Source organism: Geospiza fortis, unplaced genomic scaffold (genome assembly GCF_000277835.1).
Source record: "Geospiza fortis unplaced genomic scaffold, GeoFor_1.0 scaffold229, whole genome shotgun sequence".
In the NCBI taxonomy this organism is placed as follows: domain Eukaryota; kingdom Metazoa; phylum Chordata; class Aves; order Passeriformes; family Thraupidae; genus Geospiza; species Geospiza fortis.
The window spans coordinates 3,351,670-3,371,121 of record NW_005054357.1 but is presented as its reverse complement, the minus strand read 5'-3'; the positions used below and the strand labels follow the sequence as shown (position 1 = coordinate 3,371,121).

The following is a 19,452-nucleotide window of genomic DNA, read 5'->3' as shown; positions in this document are numbered from 1 at the left end:
GAAAAAATTCAGAAGAGCAGAATTTTTAATTCTTTTATCAAGGCAGGTTTGTTTAATGTTTATTATTGAAGTACAGAGTTGGTCAGTCACAGATGGGCAGTACAAGAATGCACATGTGATCATTTCCACACGCTGTATTTACTCTGCACTTGAGTAGCCCTCTCCAGCCTAATCTTTGCAGGAGAAGTGAGACATGTATGAGGTTTCCGAAGTGAATTACAATGCTTTTCTACTTTGAGCACTAAAGCAGTCTACTTTTACATATTAACATCATTTCAACTGCAGAGTTGACCAGTAACTAAATTACCTGCCAGTTTTTGATCTGCCTCCTAAAAGGCCTTAGTACAAAAACATTCAATTCCCCAAGCAGTTTATAGTTTCTCTCCCAAAACAACCACAAAACCACAGTGCAGAACCCATACCCTGTGGCAGGAAGGTCTGATCTGACCGAGGTGCGGAGCCACTGGGCAATAAGGCTCCGTTTGCTGGTATCTGTCCCTGGCCTCAGGCACGTAGAGGGGCACGGCCGCCTGCGGGATGTCGATGGGCACGGGGCTGCCGCGCACCACGTCCTCGCGCTGGTAGGGCTGCACGGGCGGGTAGACGCGGCGGCCGTCGTAGTGCGGCGGGTACATGGGCTGGGCCAGGGCTGGGTAGCCCTGCGGCTGCGGGTACTGCGGGCTCACCACGCGCTCCGGCAGGTACGGCCCGTAGTGCTCCAGGTACGGCGCGCCCGCCTCGGCAGCTGACGGAGGAGGTCGGACAAAGCGAGACATGGACTGAGTGGGATAGTACACTCCTGGAGCAAAGCAAGGGGGGAAACACAAGATACAGAAAGTGATTAGCACAACTGTCCACAAAAATGGACAGCAGAAAACTCTGAAGAAGCAAAAGTTGATCCAAAGCTCGAGTGACATCGTGCAATTACCTAAGATACCAGCATGGTGTCAAAGTTACAGTAGCTGATGAAGAGCTGGTGAGACAGCCCACCACAGTGAATAGAAATACATCACCAGAACGTCTCTGCAGATTGCTACAAATGCTTTCAGCTAGGTAAGACCTAAAAAGTAAACTGAAGATTGGTCTGTACATCTTCATCCATGCAACTAAATTCAATTTATCTCATGGAATCACAGAATGACCAGGTTGGAAGAGACCTTCAAGATCATCAAGTCCAACCCATGCCCTAAACACCTGAACTAAAACATGGCACCAAGTGCCATATCTGGTCTTTTTTTGAATACATCCAGGGATGGCGCCTCCACCCCCTCCCCAAGCAGGCCATTCCAATATTTTATCACTCTTTCTGTGAAAAATTTCTTCCTAATATCCAACCTATATTTGCGTTGGTGCAGCTTGAGACTGTGTCCTCTGGTTCTGTCAGTACTGCCTGGAGAAGGAGACCAACCCCACCTGACTACAGGCCCCTTTCAGGGAGCCGTAGAGAGTGATAAGGTCCCCCCTGAGTTTCCTTTTCTCCAGGCTAAACAGCCCCAGCTCCCTCAGTCATTCTTCACAGGGTTTGTGTTCCAAGCCCCATAACAGCCTTGTTGCTCTTCTCTGGACGTGCTCAAGCATATCAGAGCCACTGGCTGGGTAAAGGAACTTGGATTATTAGGATTTAAAGTCATCTAGAGATTTGTTCTGGGTCTTGAACAGGAGAAAGACATTTCAGGACTGTAAATCATGAAAGACTTGTAATATCGCATTGCCTGGTTACCTGAAGATTTTATTATTCTATCTGGGATCTCTGGATAATTTTAAAATAAGCAGAATATGTGCATGACATCATATTTTGTAGACAAATCAGTTGTTCACTGGCACATAATGAACAAATATAAACAGCTTGTTTTTCTTCAAAATGCTCTGTAACTTTCTCAGAAATGGCTTCCCCCATTTCACCTTTCCTTTCTAGAGCTTTTTCTGCTTTTAACTTCCTTTGGTCTTTCATTGCTTATTTTTCTTTCACATTAACTTCACTTTAGCTCATTTCTCTCTGCGACCTCACATTGCCTAAGACTCATTCTCTGTTTTCATATAGACAGCCATATCTTCTCTTTTTAATCCCCTTCAATATTATCTTTCTCCATGTGCTCTCTTTATAGTTAAGTTTTTCCTCTTTGTTCCTTTCTTATGACATCTTGGTTTTTTTGTGAACACCCTTCTCTAATTTCATTTATCTCTAGTCATCATGTGCACCTTATTTCCATTTTCCCTGAGTCAAACTAAATTAAGGTTTACCATACTGGATCCCTCATCCAGCCCAGTTAGGAAGAACTGAAGACAGAAGGACTTGCAACACTTGCACAGATACAGGTATTGTTTTCACTTGTATTGAAGTCCTCAGTCAAGGCATAAAATCCCATCCGCTTCCATTTTATTATGACATCACCATATCAGTGTCTTTCATCCATGTCATTTCTAAGAAAACTTCAATTAAAGGGCTTAAAAAACAGAGTGGGAAGAAAGACTAAAATAAGCATGAGGATGAAAGAGCTTGGTGTCAATCTTACCTTGCTGGTAGGGCGCTGGCTCAAACGATGGGGCAGCCCCTCTGGGGTCTTGATAAAACATATCTGCTTGTTGTGCACTGTACAACTGAGACCCTCGTGGTACCATCTGCAACTGCTTGGTGACAGACACTGAGGGCAGATCTGCTGGCACCCGAGCAGGCACAGGATGAGGGTTCACTGGCAAGGCAGAAATAGAGCTCTTGGGAACAGATTCCAGCCTAAAGAAGTGGAAAGATGGCACTGCTCATTAAGGCCTGGTATAGTACTCTACACTGTACTCTAACACACTATGTGTCTACACTCCTCCTCCTGAAGGCTTCTATCACCTTCTCCAATTAAAATATAAGCAAACAGGGAATTAACACAGTTTAGAGTTTTAGCTCTAGCTTTCTACTCTACTATATAATCATTAAAAAACCCCCCAAGCAAACACAAGAACAATCACAACCCCAGTTCTCTGAACTGGTTTCCTTTGTTTCTACTCCCCATTTACACACACAACAATGTGAAGAACAGGTAGGAAGAGCCATACAAGTCAGGAGGGGATCCAGGGGCACTGCTGCTCAGATGGTCCATCTTCCCTGGCTTCAGAGCACTTTCATAACCAGAGTCAGTCCCTCGAGAAATCAGTTGTGTCACTGTGCTGCCTGTTGACACAATTCCATTTGGCAGAGCAGAAGTTTTCCTATTGGGCAAGTCCACTCCCCCTTCCTCGGAGAGGATAGCTCCTGAAGGCAGGCCCACCTCATTCAGCTGGCCCAGGGAGGCACTAAGGGGTCTTCTGGGAACGAGACGCTTGTTCATTTTACGGAATCTTCAGAAAGAGAAACCACATATCAAAAATTGAAACAAAAAAAAAAGTAAAAGGAGCTGTACTTTCAAGATTTTTCAAACATGGATTCTACTGAAAGCTTCCTTTTTATTCAAATTCTTCACGGAGCTTATGAAAATAGCTCTAAGAATACAACTTCCCTGACAGTTGATCTATTAATCAGAGTTTCAATCAGAACAAGAATGGACTTCTAAGTACATCAAGAATTCACAGGTAAATTTCACACAGCAAATTTACAAATCCTACTTCCTTTACACATATGCATCTCAAGAGAACACCAAGATCAAGCATCACATAAAGTACTATTATCACACAAAATACAGTAATACAAGCTTCAGAATAAGAATCATGGACTGTTCAAGCGTGTTTTATTCAGAGAAGAAACTAATAGCAGAAAATTTAAGTGAAAAAATATGAAGTTATACCCTTTTGCTCTGTTTGTCCAATAATAAGCCAAGTGTTTACTACCATGTGATATATTTTAAAGCACATTTTAAGATTAATGTTACTATATCAATATGCAGCTTACACCATTCCTGTTGTTTGATAAAGTGATTGCAGAGATCAAAACTCTATGAACATGCAGCAATCCCAAAAATCTAACTGCTTTTGACTAAAGCCTGAATAACTACAGGCATTTTAACCAAAGTTCCACAGAAACCAGTAGGCCAACGGTACTAGAGAACAAATTCCAGAGTTGAAGGTCCTCCACTAAATAACCCTGCCATTAGTTCAGATCCCAGAATGCAAATGTGAGAGCACATTGGCAGACCTGAGTGTTCTCACTGAACAAGAAGCAAACAGTATTTCTTCAGCAGGGTTGAAGCCAACACTTTTATATCATAAATAACAGTCAGAGTGAGATGGGAACCCAGACTAGGAAGGTATACTAATTACTGCAGAAAAAGATGGCAACTGACTGATCACTCAGTCTTCAGATAATGTCTGTAGTTGCACACGTGCATTAACAGCAACACAAGAGAGGGGAAAAGGGGTTTTATTGTGTGGCTGTTTTGTTTTTTAGATGTTGTTGCAGTCTCCACATGTGCAGGACACACATGAATTTTTAAAAAGTTCAGTTCTTGCCTATGCACACAGGGTCTTTGTCAAGCAGCTGCTTAAGCAAGTTTGGATGATAATATGCTATCTAAAGCATTACCACACATTTCCCCATAACCTTCCTCCAAAGTTAAAGCTATATAGAGAGATAGAGGAGTCACACAGCAACAGCAATGCATATTAGTCACACAAAGCATTTTTAAAAGGAGGAGTGCTAACACAATAGCTACTTAAAGGAATTAAGCAAAGATAAAAGGTACAAGGAACAATCAGAACTCCCAAGTTCCCCAACCACCCACAGAACCTGAACAAACATTCTCTACAGCCCAGGACAACATTAGTACCAAGGCAAGCAAGTCAGTCTGCCTACACCAGGCCTCTCCCCCCTGCAAAGCTGACAAACAGTCCTTGATACATACAGCTGGCTCAGAGCTGCAACACTGACCTACCACCCAACACAGATTAACAAAATCATCCCAAAGCTGCACTACCAATCTCCATTTCATTAGCATGATGACAGAAGGCAAAAAACTCTTCAACTGTTTCTGCAGCACACAAGTACTGAAGTCCTATTCCTTGTTCATATGAATAACTGTCTTTGTCATTCTAACACCACATGCTCTGCTCTTCTTTCTTTGTGTTTTGTCTATGCACTGCATGCTGGCCATACAGGCCATGAACTGACATTAACGCTTTAAGATTAAGAAATGAAAAAGAAACACTGCATGCCAATCCTGAGCCTGTGCAGTCTTCTCATTAAAAAGTACCCTTGCTTTGAATTATTGTAGCTCAAAAAGCAAATAACAAGCTAATATGCTACATAAAATACACTGTATTCATTTATTTTAGCTCCTAAATAATCCATTTTACTTAAAAAAAATTAAAACAACCTGCAGAACAACAGAATCTTGCTCTCGCATAACTGGTAGCCCTCCTAAATCTGTAATGGATCTAGACTGCAGATTTGATATGAGTGTCACTTTTTAACTACAACAAGAGATGTAACCAATTTAAGGTACCTACATGAAACTTTTTGACAGATTGCACAAAGAATTGTTGCAGGAAAAAATCTTGAATTGTTTGTTTTTAGCTCTTTGGAGAGCTAGCAATACATTCCTTACATTAGGAAAGCTGCCAGCAACCTACCTGAATGAAAAGGGAAGAGGAGAAGTACCCCACAAACAAAAGACACTGTGAATGCCATCACACACTTAGGAAGTAGGGAAAACAGCCCACCTCCAAAAACTTTGGATAACACTTGTGTAACATCAAACTTTCAGAGTTGCATTGCTGAATAAAGCAAATATCCTGCTGTATGGAAGAACAAGTAGCTCCAAAACCTAAGAGATGACTGTTACAAGTTTATCACATTACTTCTTACTAGTTTAACAGCTAGGTTATACCTCCTTTCCCCCTCATTCCTAAATATGAGAAATAACTCTTATAGACAAGATGAAACAAAGACTGGACTGCTTTCTACTAGCAGAGGTACACTTACTTTTCCAGCTCCTCCTGTGAGTGTGCAAAGGTGCAGCTGGCCCCCCGGGGACATCCTCCTCTCTGCTTCATGTCTCGGCACATGTATGTCTTGTACTTGCTGTGCTGAGGGGGCTGACAAGGGTAAAGAAAGCAGGTGAGATACCTGAACATGAAAAGCACTTAACCAAGCTGAATGTATCATCTTATCAAAGGCCTGGAGTTTGACTGTTGATAATTGCTCTAATTCAAGTGTTTCTGGAATAGCTGACATAAAATAAATGACTGAAGTACTTGTGTTTGGTTCTTCAACAGAACCAACAGATTCAGGAGTATGTGTTTTGACAACTAAGTAACTCAGTTTTCTACACCATTTTTATTCAAACTCCTTACTGGAGGGTTTGACTGGAACACAGCTGTACATTTTAGGACACAGTTAAGTGGACGAAACTGATACAGGATGAAAAAATTACCAATAATCAGATATACCCTATTGATAGTTCACCAAGGGAAACATCTGTAAAAGTCAACATGCTTTCTGAGAAGTCAAAAGGTGTATATCTGTCAGAAATCACCTGCAAACTGTTGGGGCTTTTTGTTTGTTTTTCCTTTTGTTTTGGTTTTGGGAGGGTTTGTTTGTTTGCTTTTTGTTTGGTTTGCTTTGGTTTTTTTTTTTTTCCCCTACTGCAGTGGGAAGATCCAGGCAGAGTGAACATAAGCCACACAGCCTTTCACTGGCCACTTTTGCCAGGTAGTGCAACTTTACCCAGACTCAGCAGACATCCCTTTCCTACTCACAGACTCTGGGCTCCCTTCCAAGCAGCATAGCATGTACCACAGGCTCTCCACAACAAAAACTCTTGATGTTTTCTCCTCCCAGATTCCCACTTATGCATTTCTACTGTTTTTCCTTTTGCTAGTGACAGCGCTCATTATCCATCCCAAGTAATGCAAAAAGATGAAACAGTAGAAATAATTTTTTTTTTGGCAAAGATAATCTTTTTACTAGTTGAGCTCCCCAAACCAGCTCTCCAAGAGGATGAGTGCCAAAGAGACAGAGGAGTAGGACTGGGACAGGCAGCTCTGTACTTCAGCAGCATTTATATCAAATGAGCTACGCAATAAAATGACATCAAAGGAATGTGTGATAAGGTAACTATGAGAGAAGTTAATACACAATTACATTGTCATTGTTGAAAACAAAAAAAATTGTTTCAGGAACTTGGATTGCACCTTCATATCAACTGTTCTTAAATCTTCAAGCTCGACAGATACTCAGCACAGGTATAAGGATAATTTCATTAACAGAGAGCCAGCTGGCTGTAATATGTCACATTGAAACAAAACCAAGAAAATCCCCACAAATCACAGCAGCACACAATTTCCCTTCCCCACCCTCTACTCAGGAAGGTTGTTATTCATTTCCCTAAGCCTGCAGCTGGATCAGACTGTTCTCCTTCCATCCTAGTGAGCTGTGAAAATCACTTTAACAGGTTTTGGAGGTAAATATGTGTTGTTTCACATTTTTTCCTTTCTTATTTCTTTTTTGATAAATACGACTTGCAGTGATGTTTTCAATTAGCTCCTTGTCAAACCAAATCTTTCCAGATGACATTAGTAAACCTCTACTATAGGATACAGCCAATAAAACTTAGAGGTACATATTTCCCAAATGATTTCGCTTTTACCTGTTGTTGATCTGTTCCTTTTTTGCTGTGATTCTGGATATAATCAACTAAGCCATGAACCACAGTCCTCACAGCAACTAATCCATTTTCCAGTTGTTCCCACGTTGGAGGTGGAGCATCTGTTGCATGGACAGCAAACACCAAACATAAAGAGAAAAATCAGAAAGATTTTCCAAAACCAGGTACAAACAGTATCACAAAACTTGACTAGCCAAGTTTATAAAAAATGTTTCATCAGTAGATGAAAAGCATTCAGCACCTTAATTCTGGGACATTTAGCTCTTACAGAATAGAGGTATCTATCAGCTTAAGATTGAACTGCACAAAATACTGAATGAGCCAGTAAGACCATTATTAGCATGTAAAATTATTTCCTTTTACAAGAACTTTCTCATCTCACAAGAACTCCAGAATAAAGGCACTGTACAAACTCTTCTCATTTAGAAAAACATCAGGTTCAAAATCCCTCTTTGCATTCAGACTCCTGGAGGTAAAATTATTCCATACAAATACAGTCATCCTGGCCTGATTACACAGGCACAGATGTAGAACAGCAACAGAAATTAATGCCTCTCATGTGGAAAAAACATCACAAGGCAAATCTATGAATCAGACCACCATCTAAACCACTGTGAATAAATTGTACAGTTTCAATTCTATAGGAGCACTTTCTCTTTTTAGCCAGTTTACTTTTCTAAGTTTTTGAATCTGTTCCAGCAGCTGACACTCCCACTGTGTGCCTGCACACTCTGCTGCAAAGGACAGTACCTCAAAGAGCCTTTCAAGATCTTTAGCACAATTAATGACATTATATTCCACTCACAGGGACTAAATTCTTCCACAAGTACTTCAACATGCTTCCCTGCTGTTCTTTAGGGAACTCAACAGTACAGAAAAAACCACAAAGACCAGAACTTGGCTACCGAAATCCAGGGAGGCTATTAGTGATGCCACCTTCCATACCAGTTTTTAGCAAACAAATTTGCAGTGGACAGGTTTGTCCCCAGCTTGTTTCAGTATGTAAGATTTGGGAAGAAAGCACTGCACCTCCTTTAGCTGTGAAGTACAACTGGTCCTCATTGGAAAGGAAGTTTTACTTCTGTTTGTTTAAACAAATACAAAGTACAATTTTTCATCTCCTGAAGTTGTAGTTTATATATTTTTACTATTTTGATATATAATATTGATATTACAAATTTTAGCAGGTATAAAATAATACTTCAGCCACAGGACTTTGTTCTGTCCCTTCCCATCTCCCTCCGATAGTCCTTACAGCACTGCTGACTTTTTCAACAATTTCTATCTTTCTCTCCTCTGTCAACAGCTTAGGTTCTATTTCCCAGTTAAATTCTTTCCAACTATCTTCTACTTGCCAGACTCTTTCCTAGTTTTGCAGAATTACCTATGAACAAGAAAAATACTGAATTCTGTAGGGTAACAAACCATTCTTGTCTAGACTGACTTTTGCCCAGCTTCTCTCTATTCAATCTATCAAAATTCTACTTTGGAATCCAAAACTCTTTAGTTGATGAGTAAGGAGGACGTTTCCTTACACTTGATGATCAGCTTTCAATCCTTGAATAGTGTTAAGCTCATGTTGCTAAACTTAAAGGTTTTTATGAAAACACCCAGATTTACCTGGACTGGGATCAATATTTGCTAGGAGCTCTAGGTGAGGTCTAAGACGATTCAAGTTAGCTGGATCTCCAGTCCTCTGGAGAGCAATAGTTAATTCCTGAACACTCTGTGCAAACGAGGCTGGGGTCTGCAACTTAAAAAAATTATCATCATTAACTTTCTACAGGCATAGCAATCCTCATGGTTTCTGAAGGCTGCTCCACAGACAACTGTCTCTCAAAACTAGAGATAAAGATCTTTTTCAGAAGCCCATTCCAGTGAACCCTATCTATTAAGAAAGCACAGTTCTTTGACATTGCATTAAATTACACTTTGAAATAGACAAAATAAAGGCTGGTGTTATTTCTAGCAATAAAACCCATTTCTTTTGGGTTGTGTTGCTACCCAAGGGAAAAAATGGGCCCTATTGGAAATAATTTAATTTAGATTTCTGGAGAGTCTAATATCTCCAATCCCCAAACCAACAGGTCTGCACCCTGCTTTAAATTGAGTACAGTAAGCAGAAAATAAAGAACGAGATGGTTGAAGGAAAAGATAGCTAGCAACATTCCATTTCCTAACATCACTCAATTCCAGTTTTAAAACTGTTAATTCTACCTAGATCCTTCAAGAGATGTTTGGCAAGACACTTCAAAAGGTGGGCAAAGGCATAAATATACAGTAGAAGCTATCTGGAAGCTAATCCCCTTGCACAGCAGCCAAAGCAGTTGTTTCACAGCTTTCATAACCATTCAACAAGGTTCAGTTCTTCCCACCTAATTCAGGCACTTAAAAAAGCATCCCCTAATCTAAAAGCCCATTTATCCTATGTTGCTTCTGAACACAGAGAGATCTGGGCATTTCCAGAGTTTAAGTATTTTATTTACAAAATGTGTTTCCACCTGTCTGTCTTCAGACACAGACATGGGGGCTCATTTTTTTCCAACTTATGCACTAACTTCCTGCCTGGAAACATGGACCATTAGCCTCTGTCACTACATTGGCACTTATCAGCTGTTCATAAAGGTCACTCCTCAATTATTTAGCTAAACTTTGTGGGTTTCCATCTGCAGAAAGAAGTAAAGTAGCAAAAATGTCCAGATGGCAGTGGAAGCAAGATTCATTAGATTACAAATATATATTCTAATTATTTAGGATGTAACAGGTTTTGAAATAACAGGACAAATGATTAATGGACAAGTCCACGTGGGCACAGTTTCTAAGTTCAATGATACAAACAGCTGCATACAAGATGGACTGGGCTGATGCTAGGTGGCTTTACCTTGTCAATGATACTCTGCATGTGGGATTTGTGAGACTGGTCTCCATACAGGAGCGAGGACCACTGGTCTGGTGCGATACGCAAACCCGCTTCCATCGCTATTTGAACTATCTGCGAGTCGTGTTCCCTTCTCAGAGCTTCGTATGTCCGAAATTCCTCCTTCAGCTGCATCAGGGAGGAATCCTCATCTCGCTTGGTCACCTAGAGAGGAGAAATGAGCCAAATGCAATTAAGCAGGATAAGCCCAAGATTATGTGAAGTCCGAGGCAAGTGACGTCTTTGGTGACATCTAAGTCCTTCTCCCAAACTAAAATCAACTATGACACACTCAGTGAACAGCAGCTCCTACTAAAGTAATGCACACTTTATAGAGTGGAACCACTATAAAATGGACACAAAACATTGTTTACTTGGACTCTGACCCACATATTGGTCAAAGTGTCACATTTCCAAATGACTTTACAGCACCCATACCTTCAATCAAGATATTTTGTTTGCATTGCAGAATTTGTTTGAGGGTACAATTAGCAAAACCAAAGTGTTTTTCTACTCATTTAGCAAGAGTAAATGACATTTAAGTTGAGCATCTAGTAACAGATATTAAACACTGTAAAGTAAATTAAGCAGTTTTTCTTCATACAGCTGACACCCAAAAGTCTCCTTTTTCTTTGATTCTAACCACACCACAACTGAATTAACAGAATTAGTGATTTTTTGGCTTTAAGCCACTCCTAAGAAGGTAAGTATGCTGCTTGACATCCACGTTTTGTAACAGTACCTCTATAAAACCAGGCAACGGCAAAACCTATCTTTACAGCTTCAAATTGCTATTTCAGCCTACAGTGCCACCATGGCTGAATGATAAAGAACTCTAAATTCATGTGGGACTTAATGAGCAATACTTCCTCTAAGTACACATATTTTTAGCCACATTAAATGTTACAGGACAATGAAAACTGCAGGTGAAAACCAATGGTTTTCATAGCATTAGAAAACCTCTGGGCAGAACTTTGTTCATACCTTGAAGCAGGAGGCTCTGTAAAGGAGCTGGACAACGTGCCCAATGCTCGTCTTGGAAGCCTGAGGGAATCGCGGCTCCAGTCTCTGCACCACAAAGAGAACCAAGACCTTCCGCGACAGTGCAGATCCATCTTCCAAAGCCAGCAGAACCAGCTTTAGAGCCTCCTCTTGCATTGCTGGGAGTCAGGGGAAATGCAAAAAGAGACAAAGGATGAGAGAAGCCCAAATAAAATTTTTGCAGTTTCTTGTTCACCTACAATTGGGATAACAGCTAAAAACTCCCACCAACAGGCACACAAAGCCACAGAGAAAAAAAGGAATTGAGCAAGAAGGGAGGGCAAAGAGAGAAGGAACCTCTCCAGATTCCCAGACTGTGACTTGGGAAAACAGGACCTTTTACCTTTAGTATTATTATCTTTATTATGACTTACTATTATTTATTATATTAATATTATTACTACTACCACTACAACAACATCTATTTTGGGCATCATCTGATAAGAAGGTTCCTGTCTGTACATCTCTTGATCTTTAATATGAATTTTCAAAGCGTATTGCCTACATCCCACACTTATCCCAAAAGAAAAATCTGACAGGTGAAGGAAGAGCAAGGTTCATTTCCATTCAAGCAAAACAAAAAAGAATGCCCACACCAATCAACCACACTGCAGCACTGCTATTTTGCTATGTAACCAACCTCTCTCTTCCCTCAAGTGGTAAGAAAGTTACTATCTCTATATGTTTCAGTCAGGAAAAGCTTCACTATTTTTTCATTAAGAAATTGGCTTCATATTTCAAGACTCAACAAGTGAAGTCTATATTTTCAATAATGAGACTTCTTTTTTTTAAAGCAACATTGATTTCTTTCTAGTATTTTAAGCAAAGGAATTTAATTTATAAATGCACAACTTCTTAAAAATGTGTACACATAAGTGTAACAAATCTATCCCTACAACTGTTTTGTATGTTTATTGCCCTAAGAAGGAAAAGAAGCCATGCCAGTCACTTCCAGTAATCTTATTTTTTCTAGAAAGATCTTCAAGGAATAGCAACTGGTCATTTATCTTACGAGAATTCTGAATTTTACAGAACACTTGAAAAAGCATTAAAAATACACGAAAACCCAACAGACACATAATTAATTCTGAAGATTACTATTAAGAAATTAGGCTGTTGCTTAATAAAATCCCTTGGGCAATTGGACAGCCATTTATCAATGGCTCAATTCTGAAGTGCTTCTAGTACAGCAGTGATACTGTGATGTCACCTACCTGGCCCAAGGAACTGGCAGCCTCTGGCTCTCACTGCAGCCCAGAGGTTGGAGGAGAGCTGCTGAGGGTTCTGATGCTGGAGGATGAGCTCTGTGACTGTTCTTTCACCCAGTGACCGCGCTGCCCGCATGGCTCTGATGCGCCCTTCTTCCTCCACCAGCTGGCAGTGGACTAATGTCACCAGTTTCCTCTGCATGGGGCGACTCAGCACGCTCTGAGTGGTGCTGTTAAGACCCACACCTTCAAAATAAAATGAAACAGAATAATAAACTACTTCACACTCCTCTTCTTGTGCCAGTCTTCAGTGACTGTACTGGACAAGTGCAAACCTAGCTCTCCTGGTGTCCATGTTGTCAAAGGGAATACTAGTCAAGGCATATCATAAGTTCATTTCATTTGTTTCACCTGGCAATAAAAGCAGTTTTCTGGTAGTCAGCTTCCCCACAGGCTTAATCTTGTGATTGACTGATCTGGCTTTTTAAGAAGATGGAACCTCTAATGAATCCTTTTCCCATGTTGGCAGTTTGTCCCACACCCTCCCATCCAGATTCCCAGTTCATCCCTTATTCATGGACTTTAGGGATCATTTGGACATTTGTTTGTTTTCAAAACGCATTTAGTTTCTTGCCTACATGTAGTACCTTCACTGTTTTGCTTTAGAGCTTACATGAATCCTGATCCGCTTGGGTGATGTTTAATTTTGTGCCACAACTCTGAATCACAAACATGCTGAGAGCCACCTAATTCAGGTTAAAGGAAGAGGTGACTCACTAGACATACAGCTGCCATGCTGAGTTTGCTCTGCAGCCAGAGCTCATTCACTGGGCCACCAATTCCCAGAGTGATTCTGCTGTCATACTGCACTGGTCACAAAATACTCAGACAGCTTCTCAAAAAAAAAATTTTTGATAACCCAATGCCCATGATGATCACCTCCACTACTTGGGCTGACAGACTGCCCAAATCCAGCACATGTAATATATATAAAATCCATACTCTTCAACACAGTGCAACTTTGCTAACTTAGAATTACCCAGACTGACCCAGCTCTTGTATTTGACCTTGTATAAACAAAATATTACTTATAATTTTCCTTATCTGTCTTATATATAGTAACTTTCTCTTATGAGTTCATTCATCCTCTACAGAACAGCTGCATCACTACAATTATCACAAAGCAGAACTGAAAAAAAAAAAGGCAAAACTATCTACTTTTACTTATTCTGCAAAGATCAAATCAAAGTTTGTCTCAACGCACTATGGCATGGTCAAAACCCTCAGCCTTCTCTCTGAATTATTTTTGACATCTTTCAATTCGACAACCCCCTCCCCTCCATGAAAATATAATCTTAATGTTTAAGAAATCTGTTTCAATTTTTTTCTAAACTAGATTTATATCCATTTTTCAAACATGCTAACTAATAATTTGGATAGTTTGTTTTGCATCTTATTTGGCTTTTGGTTTCATTTTCCAAGGAAGCAATGCAGGAACTACCTCTTGCACTGCTGAGTGGTTTGAGGTACAATGCCAATTCTTCCACACATTTCTTGCCCTCCTCATAATGCTTGGTATCTTCAGCTCCACTGCATAAAGTAATCGGTTGCTGCTCAGGAACCTGAGGAGAGATGACATGTACATCTACTATGAATATGCATAAATAAGTGGCAACCATGATTATAAACATGTATTACTACACCACATTTCCTGTTTTGTTCTCCTTGTGTGATTCTGCTGTATTACATAGCATTTTTTCAGCTTATTTACTGAACAAATAGCATAAGAAACTCCAGTGAGAATGAAAACAAAAATATAGGATTTATGTTTAAGAGACTTCTTTGATTCAGTGGCTGAAAGGAACTACAAGCAGAAGGCTTAACATGGCACTTCCTATAACTATAAAACTTTGGCTAAAATAGAACACATTGAAACATCCCCAAAGCTGACTGGCCAAAAAACTCAGGGGGAAGAAAAAAAAACCAAAAGAGAAGAGCCCTGGTCTGCTGGTAAGTACAAATTTGTATCTATGGCCTCACAGCTCTAAAACCATCCAGGGATAAGAGACTGCAGCTACTTAAGATTAGTGGCAGAAAGACTTAGCAGCAAATACAATAAGAGACCCCTGGAACAAATTCTGAGTAGACACAGTTATAAAGCATGACCAAGTTATCCTATGTAGTGCATATGAGCACACCCTGTGAGTATTTATCTGATGATAGACGCCAACTACATTCTTGGGCTTTTGTGCTGGGTTTTTGTCAGGTGACATTTATTTCTCCTTCCACGCATTCACCAGAAATCAGGATTTTTCCATGGGATTTGCACCACACCCCTCCAAGTTATATATTTGGTTCTACTTTCCTCTTGGAAAATTCTTAAAGCTTTCATCAAATTTGAGGGTGCAGTATAGCACTGCAGTACTAACACTTCTTAACATCACTGTTCAGCAGTCAACCCAATATGATAGTACAGGGAACTGGAATTCCTCAGAAGACTAAACACAAGCACTTTTTCTTTTTGCTGTCAAAGTGCAAATATATCTCAGACTTCTATTTCCAAGTCAATCCCCATCCCAGTGGCAATAACAGCATGCTAATCCCACATAGCTGCTTACAGGGACAAACCCAGGCCTTCAATCTAAAAGCAAAAGCCTTTAATGCTTCAGTTAAATACAGACACAAACCTGCTTACCTTCATGTGTAATGCAGCCGTGGCAAGAGCAGCATTATGATGGTAGCACCAAATAAAAGAAGCAAATATAAATAAAATACATATACACACACATATATGGTTGCCATCACCAGTGTGAACAGCTTTAATATAAATTTTAATAAAAAGCAATGCTTGAATCATATGATCACACTTCTCCTTAGACAACCGCGTCACCATGCTGTTTCTCATTTGACACATAGAGCAAAATAAAAAGTTACTATCTTGCTTTTCCAGCAGGTAACAAAGAAAAGTCTCAAAATGCAACATGTTAGCTGAAAATAACATAGTATCCTCTCAAACTAGCAAAAACAAGACAGAGGCTGTGTCAGATCTAGGCTTCCATTCTTACTACAGAGAAAAACCCAAGTTCAATCACACCAACGTAACAAGGTTAGCCTCGATACTTATCACTGATGGAAGTTAACTTGTAAGGTTCTGTGGGGTTTTGGTTTTAATTTTGGGCCAGCATTTGTTTGGGGTATTTTGGTTTTTGGATTTGAGGAGATTTTGTGTCTGTAAGCAAGAATATTTTCAGCAAAAGGAGATTTTGCAACTCTGTATGTTAGAGTGGTCAGCTGTAAACAGTCACAACAACCTTATCTTGAGTGGTTTCTTGGGATTTAGGAAACTATTATTAACTCCTGCATTATATGCCTGCACCTTAACAGAATATTCCACAGCTCCTTTCCAAAGGCACTGCCATTTTAGCAGCCTGCTTCTGCCAGGGCAGTTACGTGGCAGAACTGGATGACTGAGCAAATGACACATCTCAAGTGTATCCAGACCCTGCCCCATCTCTGCCCTATTTCCTGCAGTCCCACACTCTGTACAAACTCCAATTCTCCTGCAAGCATTCCCTGTGGCACTACTGCCAGCCCAAACGGTGACAGCACCACAGCCCCGGCAGACAGACAGACAAAGGGGCTGGGAACAGACGTGGCACAGGAAGTCACACTCAGCCCTGGATTTCCACCCTGAATTGGAGTGGGTTTAGCACACATTCAAAGCACTGGTTTGGAATGCCAGACACAGCACAACTCCACCAGTGAGACACAAGGACTGTCTAGCAACTAACAGAAAGCTTCCCCTTCCCCCATGGAAAAGCTGGCAGAGAAAAACTTCCAAGAGCTAATCAAGCTATTCAAACACTATCTGCACATTGTTCCCATTCCTTCTCTTTTGAAGGGAAGCTTCAATGTAAAAATCTAAATGCTTTGTACAACTGTATTGCAAAATGAGCCCAAAAGAGATTCAACTTTTATCTGAAGCTGGAGTAGTGTAGTACTGAAGAGTAAAACATGCTTTTCTGTGGTTTTCAGGAGTGTTCAGGAGAAGAGAATTTAGTTCTCATGCACACACACTTCATTCATGCAGTGCACTTCACAATAAAATTTACAAGTAATTTTCCTTCTGCTGGTTGTATTATATGCACATCCATGAGTTATTTTAATATTTTAGGGTTAGAACAATTGTAAGAATAGCATCTACCAAAAGAAAAATCATGAAGACATAATTAATATAAGTGACGGGAAATGTGAATTTTGACTTTGGCTCCATCATGGAACTGCTGAGGGACAACTGAGAAATAACTCAACTCGAAAGCATTTTCACTTCCCTCTCCCAAAATAGCCTTTTAATAGCATGCATGACCCTATGGTTACTGCTGTTTACAATGCCTCTCAGGAGCCTCAGAATAGATGCCCCACAGAGTGAGCTCATTATTTTCACACTCAGTCCATATTCCGTTCTCTCAGACATCACACCCTTATGACAGTTTCCACTGCAAATATATTCACATCATGTAATCAACACCTCCCAAAGGGGATGAGAGAAAGACAGGAAAAATGATCTCAGCTCTTTAATTGCTTTAAATCTGTGATGGTTTTGCATGTATCTGCTTTGGCAATGACTTCAAGTATCCTGACAGTGGAATGTTACCCATCAGCATGGCTTGTGGCTGTGGGAAGAGACAGGTTATGACAGCATCAGGAAGGGGACTGGAAAAGAATGCTAAAGCATCATCTCATACCAGGCAGTGATTTTGAATTGGTGATTTAAGTGTAATTTGATGAAGAAAGTCAGCTTGAGTTGTCAGTAATTACCATTAGACATCTAATTGCACAGAATGAGAACATGTTAAACAGACCATACCCCTTTTTGTATGGTTTGAAAACTGTTTCTATCAATATTTTCCTCCCCCTCCCTGCAAATAAATGATTTGCTTCCTGCCAAGAGAAACCAAACACAACCCAAAGCCTACTGTCTTTAGTTCCTCAAAAGTTTACATTAAAGACAACTTTTTCACAGATAATTCCTCTTTCGTGGCACTTTATTTCACCAGAAGTTAAAATAAAAAATTATCACACGTGCCTCTAATAGCTCTGCACTTTCCACCTTCCCCTTTTGAAAGTGCTATAAGTTAAGATCACCCAGTCTCTCATCATGTACAATTCCAATGTCTAGAATTGTGTTTATCATGTCCAGCAGGAGATTATTCCCAAATTAAAGCACCACAAGCATTTCTGTCACTCTACATCACCTGTTTGGAATGTGCATGCTGCTGTTTCATGGTTAAAAAAACACAAGGGAAGAGCTCAGATGACAGATTCATGATTAGGTACCTTCAAAACACTAGCCAGGTGAATGCTTAAAATAGTTACACATCGTGAGTAATATGGGGATGCCTGAATAGCTAAAATTCAAAACCTTATTCTCACAGAAACAAACTAAAGTGATTCCCTTACCCAGGAAGTTTAAGAAGCAAGGTATTCTATGAATGCCTTGCTGATTTGTGTCCAAGGCCTTGTGTCTCTCTTCCCTCATAGCTCCTGCTTAGGTATTCAGCTATGTCCAGCTTTCACAGGAATAATAATTCTCATCTTCCCCTTATCATCCCTCTGTTCCCCTCACTTTATGCAGCAAAATTTATCTAGACATGGTCTGAACTACCTAACCAGAGAGGCTGTGGATATCCCATCCCTGCAAGTGTCTAAGGCCAGGCTGGATAGGGCTTGGGGCAAGCTGGTCTAGTGGAAGGTGTCTAATTCAAGTAAGAAACCAACTCTTTTCACTGTTAGAGTGACAAATTCTATCCAGAGAGAGAATGCTACCATCAGAGAATACCTTACTGCTTTCCTGGTGACCGTGTGACAAATTCAGTGTTTTCCCCAGAAGCAGAATCCTGCTACTTCACTCGCTGTACTTGTGCAAAAGCCAAAGTGACTTGCCCTGGAATCCTGTCACTGCTGCCAGTCACAGCAGAATAGATTTGTTTCTTTAAACTGCCTGGTCTCCTCCTCCACCTCCAGCAAAAAAGCATTTAACAAGTATAAATGTGTGAATTCCTCAGAAGTCACTCCAAAGGGAAAAGAACAAACTGTTCTTCCCCCTCACAGATAAAAGCTTTAGTTGGACTTTACTGTATTTCCTTCCAAAATTAAACCTGTTTTTTTGGAATTCAGTATTTACAAATAAAATATTACAGGTCTCTGTGGACTTAGGTTAAGGGTACATGGGACACTAATGACACATACAGGCTCCTGAAACTAAACCCAGAAGTGGAAAAACAAATGGAAGTGGTTTCAACTGAAGTTGATACTACTCATGCTTTGAAAGCTGGATTGCTGCTCACAGACCATTTTTGCTGAAATAGAAGAGTACACTCTCTTAGTGGGACAGTTCAAAATCACTAGTTTCTCTAAAGTAGCTTTTTTTTTTAAATTTGTCCTTAAGCAAGCCTTCTTCTGTAAAAAGATTTTTTAAAATGGCCTTAGACAGTCTATTGGAAAATAGCAAATGTTTCCCTGTCCTTCACAGGAAAGTAGTTGTATTCATTTTCTAGTAATCCAGTGTCTGGTAAACACTGCAACAGCTGCCAGGATGGGAAAGGGAAGAGAAAAGGAGCGAGTTGTACTGAACACTGATTTCATTCACGCTTTCATTTCAAATGAGGAGCTGGCAGGGAAGGGGTTTAAGGTCTCTTAA

General features: G+C 40.2%; 1 protein-coding gene across 5 annotated transcripts in view; it reads right to left on the bottom strand.

Moving 5' to 3' along the window:
• RC3H1 (ring finger and CCCH-type domains 1) overlaps positions 1 to 19,452 on the bottom strand; it is a 61,890-nt gene that overhangs the window by 17,150 nt on the left and 25,288 nt on the right. For all 5 annotated transcript variants that reach the window (XM_031059167.1, XM_031059168.1, XM_031059169.1 and 2 more), the window contains 10 exons: positions 14,254 to 14,374; positions 12,759 to 12,998; positions 11,488 to 11,663; positions 10,468 to 10,668; positions 9,207 to 9,339; positions 7,569 to 7,687; positions 5,903 to 6,015; positions 3,046 to 3,327; positions 2,514 to 2,731; positions 423 to 799 (listed from right to left, as the gene is read on the bottom strand). In XM_031059167.1, the coding sequence (XP_030915027.1) occupies positions 423 to 799; positions 2,514 to 2,731; positions 3,046 to 3,327; positions 5,903 to 6,015; positions 7,569 to 7,687; positions 9,207 to 9,339; positions 10,468 to 10,668; positions 11,488 to 11,663; positions 12,759 to 12,998; positions 14,254 to 14,374 (1,980 nt within the window). The remainder of the gene's footprint in view (positions 1 to 422; positions 800 to 2,513; positions 2,732 to 3,045; positions 3,328 to 5,902; positions 6,016 to 7,568; positions 7,688 to 9,206; positions 9,340 to 10,467; positions 10,669 to 11,487; positions 11,664 to 12,758; positions 12,999 to 14,253; positions 14,375 to 19,452) is intronic.